Consider the following 13,466-nt stretch of genomic DNA (forward strand, 5'->3'; position numbering starts at 1 on the left):
GCGGGAGCTTGCAGGCTGGCTTAGGGCCGTAGTTTGCCCACCCCTGATCTAAGCGTATGGTGACTCTGCAATCAAAGGTATGGTTGCATTACATGTAGACATACAAGCGAGCTTTACTCTAGCTCAGTAATATTCAGAACTCAGTGGTTCCGGAGCCAAATTAGCAATCAACCTAAATTCCCTCTAAGCTGCGCAGCCGTGCAGCAGGCTAGCAAAGGCCGTGCAGGCAGGGAGAGGTGCCCCTCTCCCAGCCTAGCCCAGCTGGAGCTGCCGTGGCTGGGGAGAGGCTCCTCTCACCCCGGCCCCAAGCTGCTGCAGCAAGTCCTCTCTCCCCGCCGTAGCCCGAACCCCAAACCCCTCATCTATCACCCCATCCCAGAGCCTTCAACCCCCACACTCCAACCCTTTGCCCCAGCCCTGAGCCCCCTCCCGCACCCTGAACTCCTCATCCCCAGCCCCACCCCAGAACCTTCATCTGCAGCTGTAGCCCTCACCCCCTGCACCCCAACCCTCTGCCCCAGCCCTGAGCCCATTCCCACACCCCTCATCCCCAGCCCCACCCCAGAACCCGCATCCCCAGCCAGAGCCCTCACTGCCCCGCACCCCAATCCTCTGCCCCAGCCCTGAGCTCCCTCCCACACTCCCAACCCCTCGGCCCCACCCCTGCCACACATCACCTCCATATTGGTCCACACAGGAAAATTCATTCTGCACATGGACGTAAAAAATTAGAGGGAACACTGCAATCAACATTACCCAAAAGAGCCAGAGTAGTGTGAATTCATTGTTTCATATACTATTTTTACACATATATATATATTATTTTCACAACAAACGACTGACCAAATATTCAACAATTGGTTAATAACATAGTAAAAGCATCCTGATTGGTTAATAATTAAATCACACAGTGTTTTACTATCCTGCATCTCTTTGTAGTGCCTGAGCCTTGTGGCTTCTGGAGCCTCAGTCTGAGTATCACTGCTCTAGCTAGTGCAAATAACAATAGCAGTGAAGTCAGAGAGGTATGGGCTTCAGCATGGGTTGGTACAAGCCCACACGAGACCTTGGATACTTCCTCGAGTGGCTAGCCCATGCTTTACTGCTATTGGTACTTGCACCAGTTGGATTAAAGCTAGTTTGGGCATGTCTACACACAATCACACCTTTGACTGCAGTATAGATATACCCTAAGTAATTCTAATAGCAAAGTAGATGACCAGACAGAAGTATTTTGCGTATTGCTTTTACTATTACAGAATCACTCTTAACTACTTGAGCCTCTGATGAAGCTCTGTTGAAACAACCTTATTTGTAATCATAGCTAATTTGACCTAACATTTCTAAAGGCAAAAGAGGAAACAGTATGTCTAACCTGTATTTGTTGCAAGAACAACATTAGCCCGGGTAAGGATTTCAGTCATAGCAGTTTCTTCTCGCTCCTTCAGCTCCTTTCTCAGTGCCTTAATCTCATTTCGGAAATGGCTTCTCTCCCCCTTGTCCTGGGTCTTTTTGGTTTTTGTCTGCACAATGGAAATCAAAACCAGATGAAAAAGACAGCCTATAGACCAATGGACTGCTAGAGGAAATTTGTAGTAGCCCATTTAACAATGAAAGCAACAGAATCTCTGGTATAAGCGCAATTTACTGAATTTCAGTCAACCACACTTCATTAAAAAAAAAATACAAGATTGCTCTATAGGCTTATGACTCCAACCCTAAAACCCTTATTCCCATGGTTATCATGTGACTATGGTTTGCAGGATACACTCTAGAATTTTAAAACATGATCCACAGCCTAATCTTGATCTGTCCTAAATAATCTTGGTTACTCATTTCTGCAGCCATTACTCCTTTCCCAGCACAAGGAGGAGGCAGGGGAGGAACCGAGAGACCATCAGAGTAACACTCTGTTCTCTGCTCTGCTCATGGGAAGCTGTAACGAGGAGTTTGCCCCTTACTCAGGACAGACTGGAAAGTTCCAATGTATCCTCCACACAGTAAAGCTAAATGAGTTGTTTGCACTCATCTAGCCCAATCAGCAGCTTTACACTTTTTAACAACTGCCTTCACACTTTTATAAATGATTTAGAATATATATATTTTTAATAGAGAGGGGTTTTTTTAGTTGCACCTATTTAAAAATTAAACCAGGGGTTTCTAAAACATCCATGGTTGATCTTTGGTGGTTGTGGTGCATTGGCAAAGCCACCTCCCATTGCAATTCATCCTGGAAGGGCACCAACCTCTCACAGCAATGATGCGCTCCCAAACAGAAAACAACTTTGGAATGGTTTTATCTCCTTGCTGGTCAAAACTTATTAGAAAGCTGGAAAGGCTACAAAAACTCCGCTCACTCAAACTGCAGCAGTAAGCTGTTTGCTGTGGAAGAGAGTGGGTGAAAAGCAAACTTGGCTTTGATTATAGATACTATGCTGACTGGTGCCATAGATGGCTAAGACAGACAGATACCAATTACATCTCTTGCAAAACAGCAGGAAGCAGAGGGGAAATGGGAAAATATAAGGCCTCAGTAGATCGATGTTTACATTTTGCTCTGCAGAAGGATCCTGTGTGACTAAAACGGTTAGTAAAAGGAGTAAGTGAGGTAACTGTATCCTGAAATCTGCTGCTGCCATTAGCACGTGTAGAGCAGATTGGATCTGAGCACAGAAAGCAGCCAGGGGAGCCAGCTGCAGTGTGACGGGGCCAAGGCAATGGAGTAAGTGTGGTAGACGGGCCCAGAGGAACGCTTTGGAGTACACAGCATACAGTAATAGAGTTCTGTTTGCTGCTCTTTGCTATTATCTTTGTCTTCATCTCCTGCACATAAAATCAGTGCAGCTATGCGTTGCCATCAAAAAGTTATTTATTGCTGAGGGACCAATCAAGATCAGGGCCCCATTGTGCCAGGCATGATACAAACGGAGGTACAGACAGTCCCCATCCCGACGAGCTTGCAGTCTAAAGAGACAAGGCAGACAAAGGGACAGAACACACCAACTGAGTGATGATTTGCAAATGGCATGTTAATTCCATGATTTTTTTTGGAGGGAATGGGGGTTTTATTGGAAGGGGATTAGCTAAATGGAGAGACAAAGGTTGAAGGGGACAAGACAAGGGAGAGAAAAGTTAGGGGTGAAAGTAAAAGGATAAGAAGGGCAGGTGCAGTGAGGCTGAGGTGAAAAGACTGGGGGTGGGGGAGCAAGAAAGCATCTGGAATATCACCTACACAGCCTCAATACGGTATCCTGTATTTTCAACAAACATCCCTGTTGGGCCACTCTCAGTATTTTCCCTTCAGATTTCCTCCCAAGAGGCCAAGACTAGCCAGCTGTGACACATTGGAAGCAGCAAGGCATCTACCTCAGCTTCCATGTCAGCTCCAAAGTAGAGCAATTTGAACACTGTCCAATATCATGCTGTTCTTGACATGACGACTCAGTCTGGGGCAGGGGGGAAAGGAGAACATAAATCTGGAGCATCGTTCTTCAGAGAGAGAAACTCTGGGGAAATTAAAGTACGGATGGTTTCATTGCCATGGGATCCAATCAGTGGGCCTTCAAATGTCTTCTTGCTAATTCTGCATTTTGAGAATTAAGCATACACCCAGGGCTGAGCCCCGGCACCTCTAGCAGTTCATAGCCCCAGCACTCTGGGCTTGCCACATCAGTTATGAAAGTAAAAAAATTGCTTGAGCCCCAGAACCTCTTTCATTACAAATAAAGCATCACATAAACCCCTTTAAAGTCCTCCCTTCAGCAGTCATTTTGGAATACAGTTCATCAACCACATCCATGCCCACAAGAGGAAGCAGAAAGGGAAATCCTGGTAGCCATTTTCCCCCTAGTTTCCATTCTGCTATAGGGAATCAGGAGAGTCAAAGGGCTTGTCCGTCAAAATTTCCCATTTCCTCAACGTACCCCCAAGGAAGCAAAGTTGAGGGGAAAAATTACCTGAAAATTGGAAAGGTGTGAAATGACTTAAAACATAATCAAAATCTACGGCTTACAGATGTGAAAACAACCTAAGTCTCTGTTAAAGCAGATGCTAAGTAACTGCTGGAAACCCATTCATTTTACAGGACAGACCCCTGGCTGTGCATACCTATCCATCTATCCATGGAAAAAAGTCCTTTCCTGCCCCAATGTCAACCTGCAGGAACCTGAATGAAAAAGCTGCCAGGAGACCTGTCTACCAAGTGAGATTCCATCCTGCTTTAGAGCAAAACCTTCCAAAAGTCAAAAGTCAGCATTTTATTGGGGAGGGGGAAGAAGGAGAGCAGTGGTACAAAAAATGGCCTTGGAGGCTTTCTCTGCACGGTTGTACATTTTAGCTTCTACTGGAGATGTTAAAAGGAGTCATGATCTTAGGGAATGCAGAGAACACAGAGGAAGGGAAGGACTGATTAGTCATGGGGGAACTAGATAACAGATTTTGGCAGATACGACACAATTTTTGTTGTGCTGGGATATGAGGATACCTCAAGTGTTTCACTGTGTGAGAAGGGAACATCTTCCAGCACACTGTGTTGAGATTGTAAAGCCATCCTGTGCCATGTCATCATTGGGGGGAAAACAGTAATCTGCACTGAAATATTTTATGCCAATTAAAATAGTGCCGCATTCTAAATTAAGCTAAAAATAATTACATTAAAATCATAATGGGAGGATGTATCAGGGCAACCAGAACGATCATTCTGAAGTTATTTACTGATGTGACTGTGTCTCTGCCTTTTCAGTGTAAAAGGCAGCACTGGAGAAAGGTGCCAGACTGACTGTCTGGGAGGCTGCAGTGGCTAGCCACAGAGCAGAGGCAATACGGCACACTCTTCTCTGCTGCGCCCTGCCGCGATGTCTCAATCATCACCCGGATGGACCAGCTCTAGCCATAAAGGCCCACTCCAGTCAATGGAGCAGCTCCCACTGACTCTGAATACCTGCGTTAAAGCCTGATTCAGTCTTCTCCACCTGCACTCAATCCATGGCCTTTCTGCTGAGTCTGTCAACAAGGCTGATGACTGTGCCGATGTGGACACCTGTCCAATAGGAACTGTGCTGAAACCACCTAACCCTTCCAGTGAGACCACACTAACCAGCGCTAAAGGCACTGCTGGCACTTCACAAAGATAAGCGGAACGGCAGCAACTGGCCACCAGTTCTAGCCTTGGATCGTATTTGAACCACCGACCTAGACGTGAACAACTAAATATTCCACTACCAACCCTCTGGACTATTCATACCGTTAATTATGTCTTCTCTCGTTTCGGAAGTATCCAGATGATAAAATGACATGGAATAACTCAGTTCTGAGAGCGGGCTGTAGCTTTTAAAAGTGCATAACATGCAACTAAATAGACCACAGTTGTGACCTGCCAGGAGACAACCACAACCACTGACAATTGGCAGAAGGGAGGGTTTGCTAGCCACTTTATGAGGACCTTGCTTTGATGTGTTTCACTTATTAGCAGGATAAAAATCTCATCAACACAAGGACACTCAATACCCACATGATCTTGGTCCATGATCCAACACCATTATAGCATGCTGCCACACAAGAATCCCATTCACTCACTCCTTGGACCAACAGGGCTTAGCAGTGGCATGCTGAGACTAGGAAAGTATGCTGCGCAGGTCCTCTGTGGTCAGTATGGTGATTTGTGTCGATGAGCCATAGCTGGAGCCTCAACCAGCCCTACACAGCCAGGAAGAAGGAGGACATTGTGCCACTGAGTGGGAATCTGGCAAAAGTGGGGAAATCCTGAAAGGTCCCCTGCCCACCAAAAAGTAATAAGAATATTTCTCTCTTATACAGAGCTTAGATCTCACACCTCTTTGCCCGGGATGAGGAATGGGTGTCCTTAGCCCCACTTTCCAAACGTGGAAACACACTCAGGAAAGGGGAAATGGCATTCCCAGTGTCGCACTGCACAGTCAACGATAGAACCCAGGGCTCTCAGACCACTGCCCTGTCCCCTGGACCCCACTGTCTCCTTATTCCCACAGGAGAGAAGAAATCAGGCTCTAATTATGAATATATTCTCGCATGAGAAATCTAAGGAACACTGTGAAAACAGCTCATGTCAGGGTCTCAGTGTTTGAAAGACTGAAATGGATTCATTAATACTAAGTGTTCTTTTGGCATACAAAGCACAGCAGTCATGAGGAACAGCCTTATGGAAAGGGCAGCTAAAGATTTTTTCTTTTAGACCTGTAGTAAACAGATTACACAGACAGTTTTCCACAGTGCGTTCCTTTTAACCCTTCACTGCCTCAGAATGATCTACAACTGCTGAGCAAAGGGAAACCTCCAGCCTCTCTGAATCCTGTACACTCCTCCACTTGAATGTCCCTCATCATAGATCCAAAGTCATCACCAGGTCTCACTTTTATGGATGTAGGATACTTACATCTGAAATGCAGGATTAGAAGCAAGACAAAAACCAAGGACAGGGTGAGCCCATTACTCAGTGAGGGGGGGAAAACAATAATGGAAAATGTGGAAATGACAGAAGTGTTAAATGACTTTTTTTGTTTTGGTCTTCACCAAAAAGGTTAGTAGCGATTGGACATCAAACATAGTGAATGCCAGTGAAAATGAGGTAAGATCAGAGGCTAAAATAGGGAAAGAACAAGTTCAAAATTACTTAGACAAGTTAGATGTCTTCAAGTCACCAGGGCCTGATGAAATATATCCCAGAATACTCAAGGAGCTGACTGAGGAGATATCTGAGTCATTAGCAATTATCTTCAAAAAGTCATGGAAGATAGGAGAGATTCCAAAGGACTGGAAAAGGGCAAATATAGTGCCCATCTATAAAAAGGGAAATAAGGACAACCCAGGGAATTACAGACCAGTCAACTTAATTTCAGTACCGGGAAAGATAATGGAGCAAATAATTAAGCAATCAATTTGCAAACACCTAGAAGATAATAAGGTGATAAGTAACAGTCTGAATGGATTTGTCAAGAACAAATCATGTCAAAACAACCCAACAGCTTTCTTTGACCGGGTAACAAGCCTTGTAGATGAGGGGACGCAGTAGATGTGGTATACCTTGACTTTAGTAAGGCTTTTGATACTGTCTCACATGACCTCAAACAATCTAGGGAAATACAATCTAGATGGAGCTACTAAAAAGTGAGTGCATAACTGGTTGCAAAAATGTTCCCAGAGAGTAGTTATCAGTGGTTCACAGTCAAGCTGGAAGGGCATATCGAGTGGGGTCAGTTCTCGGTCCAGTTCTCGTCAATATCTTCATGAATGATTTAGAAAATGGCATAGAGACTACACTTACAAATTTGCAGACGATATCAATCTGGGAGAGGTTGCAAGTGCTTTGGAGGATAGGATTAAAATTCACAATGATTTGGACAAACTGGAGAAATGGTCTGAAGTACAGAAGATGAAATTCAATAAGGACAAATGCAAAGTACTCCACTTCGGAAGCAACAATCAGCTGTACACATACAAAATGGGAAATGACTGCCTAGGAAGGAGTACTACAGAAAGGGATCTGAGAATCATAGCTGATCATAAGCTAAATATGAGTCAACAGAGTAACACTGTTGCAAAAAAAGCAAACATCATTCTGGGTAGTATTAGCAGGAGTATTGGAAGCAAGACACAAGAAGTAATTCTTCCGCTATACTCTGCGCTGATTAGACCCCAATTGGAGTATTGTGTCCAGTTCTGGGTGCCACATTTCAGGAAAGATGTGGACAAACTGGAGAAAGGCCAGAGAAGAGCAACAAAAATGATTAAAGGTCTAGAAAACATGACCTATGAGGGAAGATTGAAAAAAATGGGTTTGCTTAGTCTGGAGAAGAGAAGACTGAGAGGGGACATGATAACAGTTTTCAAGTACATAAAAGGTTGTTACAAGGGGGAGGGGGGAAAATCATTCTCCTTAACATCTAAGGATAACACAAGAAGCAATGGGCTTAAATTGCAGCAAGGGAGGTTTAGGCTGGACATTAGGAAAAACTTCTGAACTGTCAGGGTAGTTAAGCAGTGAAATAAATTGCCTAGGGGGGTTGTGGAATCTCCATCTTTGAAAATTTTTAAGAGCAGGTTAGACAAACACCTGTCAGGGATGGTCTAGATAATATTTAGTCCTTCAAGGAGTGCAGGGACTGGACTAGATGACCTCTGAAGGTCCCTTCCAGTCCTACGCTTCTATGATTATTCAAAGTAATATTTTAAGATTCCTGCACTACAATTCATTTGTAATAAATTTTGGATTTGTTTCCTACATTTGATCCCAACAAAATGAGGGGTCTGATCCTGTATAATAGGTTATAGCTGCCCGTAGTGAGTGCATTGAAAGTAGGAAGAAATCATAATCGAGCTGTAAGAGTGACATTTTGGTGCATATTAACATCAACCCAGAGCATTGTCTGCAATATAAATATTATCTAGAGAGTAAGTCTGTTGACAGTGGAATGAGACACATACGAATGCCTGCTCAATATCCTTCCTGATATCTGCCACTATCTGGGCATTATCGCCGCGTGCCAAGACCGCATCCAGGGAATGATGCTGGATGGTCTCCAGCAGACGAGCAGGGTGACCAAGACGCAGTATCTTCTCCTTATAGCCAGCCAGTCTTTCCACTAGATTATCCACTGCAATATTTGAGGGAGCGCAACACAGGACCTTGGAGACAAAAGAAAGTGCTAATTAACTTCAAACACTGAGCTGCTGAGGATTGCAAAGCCTCTGATTAAGAGAATTTAACGTAACGATAGTCTCACCAGTGCAGAGAGGAGGTAGGAGGAGATTGGTGAATGTAGCTAAGAGGAAAGGCAACAGTTTAAATCTCTGTAGCTTCAAAATACAGCTGGAAATACACATGTACACAACACAAAACAGTGCAAGATTTTAAATAATTACCTACAGTCTATGTCTCAAGACTTCACTTAGGCCTTGTGTACGCCTGGGATTTGCCCCAGTTCCAGCCATCCACATAGCTGTATATTTGCAACCGATAGCATAGGCTGGTGAAGCTGCTACTTGCACCAGAAGAACTTATCCTGGTTTCAGCCAATGGCTAGAATTGGGGGAAATCGCTGATGTTGACAAGGCCCTCGATTCCAAAGTAGAGACACCCTGTATGCTCAAACAACGCAAATGACAACATGTAAATGCACAATCTATAGCTACAGCACCAGCATTAGAATTATGGACTGGTTGGCTCAAGCAGATAGGGCCCTTTTCTCTCAGGTCTCAAAGCCTGGGCTCTCTGAAGACGATTAATGGCTGCTCAATATGCTTCCCCGCCTCCCCCCGCCCACGGGTGCCATGCAAGTGACTTAACATTCTCAAGAGAACCCCACAGTAGGACGAGAGCTGGCTTCCTGGCCCCTAACAGATATGTATTGTTGCAAAAAAAAAATGAAATGACATTTCATAAGGATTCAGAACTAGCATGTTTTATAAAACTTACAGCAGTGTATATTTAGTGAGACAATATGGAAAGCCACCCCCATTTCACACAGCCCACAAATGTGACATTTCACCAGCTGGAGGGGAAGAGTGGTCCTGTGGTTGGACACTGAACTGGGAATCAAAAGATGTGGGATCAATTCCCACCTCTGCCACTGATTTCCTGTGTGGCGTTGGGGAAGTCTCAATCTCCCTGTGCCTCACATCTCCATGTGCAGAATGAGGAAAACAACACTTCCCTACTTCCTATGGGTGGGTGAGAATAAACCATTCACGTTTGTGGGGTAGTCATACTACGCTGACTGCAGTCATTGGGGCAGAGACTTTCTTAGGCTATTTGCACATACAGCACCTAGCACAATGGGGCCCCAGTCTTAGTTGGGAACTCTGGGTACGACTAAGATAAAGAATACAAATCCAGGCATTGCTAGAGGGCCCATCATTGTAGTGCCTAGGCAACTTAAGTCACTGCTTCCAAGTGGACCTGGTACATGGGGTAAAATATGTCAGGTGCTGCCCAATGGATCAGAGATGTCACTCAAAGGCACTGGCGCATAGGTGCTGGAACTAGGGGTGCTGCCACGCCTCTTGGCTTGACATGGTTTCCATTATATACAAGGTTTACAGTTTGGTTCAATGGCTCTCAGCACCTGCACTATACAAATTGTTCCGGCACTGGTGCATACACACACACTTTTTTCTTTTTACTATCAACTCCCCCGACTAATGGGGCTTGTATGTGAGTCAACACGGAAGCTGCAGTGAAATGTAGCAGGGATGGGCAGCAATAAAGAATTCCACAGCTCAACGTGCCTGATTAGTTAGCAAAATAAGCATATCTCTAGCGATTCTGGCATCTCTCACTCACTTTCAGGCCTTGCTGCACAGCTTGAAGTATTAGCTCGACCACGGTAGTGGTTTTGCCAGTTCCGGGTGGTCCATGGATGATGGCAAGTTCTTTCTGTGCCAGCGAGAAGGAAACAGCCTCCCTCTGGGAGACATCCAGCGATTCATTATAGAATTTTAAAGGCTCTGTGGAAACAGCAACAGGATCATTCAGATGTCAGCTACACATTGGGCATTTGCAAAAGAGTGAATACACAAGTACAAATAAAGTATGTTCTTGGTAGCTGGCGTGAATCAGTCTGACAATGAGAATAACATTTCTAGCGAGCGAGGCAAGCTGTTTAACACCCTGGGGACTAACACTTGAAACTTGGATTTCTTTCAAAAATGATAGGTTACATGCGTTTTCCTGATCATCCTTGCTTTGTTATCTTGGGCATGCTTCAGAGGGAGCGTGTATTATTTTTCCAGATAGCGTCTTATCAAAACACTGCTGCATTGGATAGCATTTAAAGGAGCAGTCTCCTTAAGGGAAAACCAAAGGGTTTTTGTTGTTGTTGTTGTTAAAAGGACCAGAAATGTTTTGATAATGTTAAAAATTCAGTTGGAGAAAATTCAGAGATTTTTTTAAATTTAATCATTCCTCTGCTGGTTATGAATCCACACACAAGAGCATTGTGTTAGCAACCAGGAGAAGCAGAAAAATTACACTGGCTGTAAACAAAAGTAAAACAGACCAGCCTAGTTTCACTGCACAACCCCAAGCAAACAGCATAAATGGTGAAAAAGAAAATTAGATTTTCAAATCTCTTTCAGTTCTAATTATCTAAGATGTTGCTAGCAACACAGGAAAAGGAAAACTAATATGTGACTTTCATCTTGACTGTGCTCTTAATTTCAAAATATGGGATTCTTCTCTTATTTCTACAAGCAGTTTATTTCTCTTTATACCTCTCAGATTTCTCTGAGTTAGAGCCAAATTTATTCTCATCCCACATAATCCTGCTGCTAATCTCCCTTATTACTGCAAATTAATTACCATGGAAAAGCTAACTCATGAGACTGAAGTTTACACACACAAAAATGATGGGTGAAAACCCACATAAGGCAGGCTCCTGGCACCATCTTTTGCCTGGTGTCATTCATTAATTTCACTTAGGGCCTGATGCAAAGCCCAGTGAAATCAGTGGGAGACTTTCTATTGAAAGTGACTTTCCATCTTCAATGAACTTTAGATCAGGCCCTGGCACACTGGCAGGTTGAATGATGTTCTTCCCTTTGGTACACACTTTGCCACCTCGGGCGCCCACCTTTAAAACTCCTGGGCACAGGTTAACAACACAGGGGGCTCAAAAGGCTTCAAGGGGAAGGGGAAGAAAATGGTGTCTTGTCCTTGGGTCTTATTCTGCCCTTTTTTTTGAGGGTAGAGCCTGTTACAGTAACTAGCAGAAGAACATCAGGTCTCTGTGGGATAGGGAAAAAGCAGCTCCCAAATGAGAGGCATGTTCCCACAAAGAGGAACAGTTGGTAAGTAGGAGTCATTGCTTTTTTTTTTTTAGTTTGGCAAACAGGAACAGGTGTTTTCAAATGCATGCTGGCAAAAGGCGCTCTGTGGAGCAGGCACATCAGGAGGAGTGACAGTGCCAGCTTCTTCCCCCCCACCAGTGTGCTTATTTAGAGGGGCCATCGCTCACAAGGGCAAGGTGGCCCAGGCCCCAAGCCCATTCAGTTCTCAGTCTCACTCTACGACCACTAAAAAGAGGTAAACGTTGAGAATATTTTGTGTGCACCGAGACCACCAGTTGATTTTACTATGGCCACCAAGCAGCCCATCAGTCACTGGCATGGGGTGGAGGAACCGCGCATTAAGCCAGGACAGAAAGGGGTTTCATGGTCTCGCCGGCAGACAGGGCTTGAGGTCTGGGCCACTCCACAACACCTGCCAGAAGTGTCAAGCCTAGAGGGGAGCATTCTCCAGCTGGACAGAAGATCCAGGAGGGCTAAGAAGAGAGACCAGAGGAGGCAGAGGGAGGAGCCCTTTTGTAGATCCAGAAGGAACTTGTTCCCAAAGGCCAGAAAACTACAGGCTGCCCAGAAGACAGCCGGGAGGAACAGTGGTGGACCTACCCTGAGTGGCAGGGAGTTCAGGCTACAGATGCTCAGCCATCTGGCAAGTGGAAGAAGAGCCTGTGGAGCAGGTTTCCACTGAGAGTCAAATTTGGAAACCTCTCCAGGTCTCTCTGAGGTTATAACCAGTCTGCGAAATGGAATGGGCAGGTGGTGGGTTTTGTCTCTCTAGAACAGACCCCAGCTCATTCCCAGCTTAGGCCTGGACTTTTTGTTGATTCTTCAGACTGTTAGTTTGATTAAAGACAGGTTTCAGAGTAACAGCCGTGTTAGTCTGTATTCGCAAAAAGGAAAGGAGTACTTGTGGCACCTTAGAGACTAACCAATTTATTTGAGCATAAGCTTTCGTGAGCTACAGCTCACTTCATCAGGTGCATACTGTGGAAAGTATAGAAGATCTTTTTATACACACAAAGCATGAAAAAATGGGTGTTTACCACTACAAAAGATTTTCTCTCCCCCCACCCCACTCTCCTGCTGGTAATAGCTTATCTAAAGTGATCACTCTCCTTACAATGTGTATGATAATCAAGGTGGGCCATTTCCAGCACAAAAATCCAGGTTTTCTTCCCCCCCCTTGCCTCCCCCCCACAAACCCACTCTCCTGTTGGTAACAGCTTATCTAAAGTGATCACTCTCCTTACAATGTGTATGATAATCAAGGTGGGCCACTTCCAGCACAAATCCAGGGTTTAACAAGAATGTCGGGGGGGGGGGGGAAGGGGTTGGAAAAAACAAGGGGAAATAGATTACCTTGCATAATGACTTAGCCACTCCCAGTCTCTATTCAAGCCTAAGTTAATTGTATCCAATTTGCAAATGAATTCCAATGCCCCTCTGCCATGTACATTGGTCAAACTGGACAGTCTCTATGTAAAAGAATAAATGGACACAAATCAGATGTCAAGAATTATAATATTCATAAACCAGTCGGAGAACACTTCAATCTCTCTGATCACGCGATTACAGACATGAAAGTTGCGATATTACAACAAAAAAACTTCAAAACCAGACTCCAGTGAGAGACTGTTGAATTGGAATTCATT

At 44.6% G+C, this 13,466-nt stretch overlaps 1 protein-coding gene across 2 annotated transcripts in view; it reads right to left on the bottom strand.

Annotated features, from left to right (window-relative positions):
• Positions 1–13,466, bottom strand: part of IGHMBP2 (immunoglobulin mu DNA binding protein 2) — a 75,912-nt gene that overhangs the window by 41,838 nt on the left and 20,608 nt on the right. Inside the window, exons 2-5 of one of the 2 annotated variants that reach the window (XM_074954708.1) lie at positions 13,174–13,289; positions 10,316–10,479; positions 8,458–8,658; positions 1,376–1,523 (exon numbers count right to left, since the gene is read on the bottom strand). In XM_074954708.1, coding sequence (XP_074810809.1) covers positions 1,376–1,523; positions 8,458–8,658; positions 10,316–10,479; positions 13,174–13,180 — 520 coding nt within the window. In that variant the 5' untranslated portion in view covers positions 13,181–13,289. The remainder of the gene's footprint in view (positions 1–1,375; positions 1,524–8,457; positions 8,659–10,315; positions 10,480–13,173; positions 13,290–13,466) is intronic. The other variant, XM_074954707.1, reaches the window with a different exon arrangement.

The sequence above is a fragment of the Natator depressus genome, chromosome 6 (genome assembly GCF_965152275.1).
Source record: "Natator depressus isolate rNatDep1 chromosome 6, rNatDep2.hap1, whole genome shotgun sequence".
Classification (NCBI taxonomy): domain Eukaryota; kingdom Metazoa; phylum Chordata; order Testudines; family Cheloniidae; genus Natator; species Natator depressus.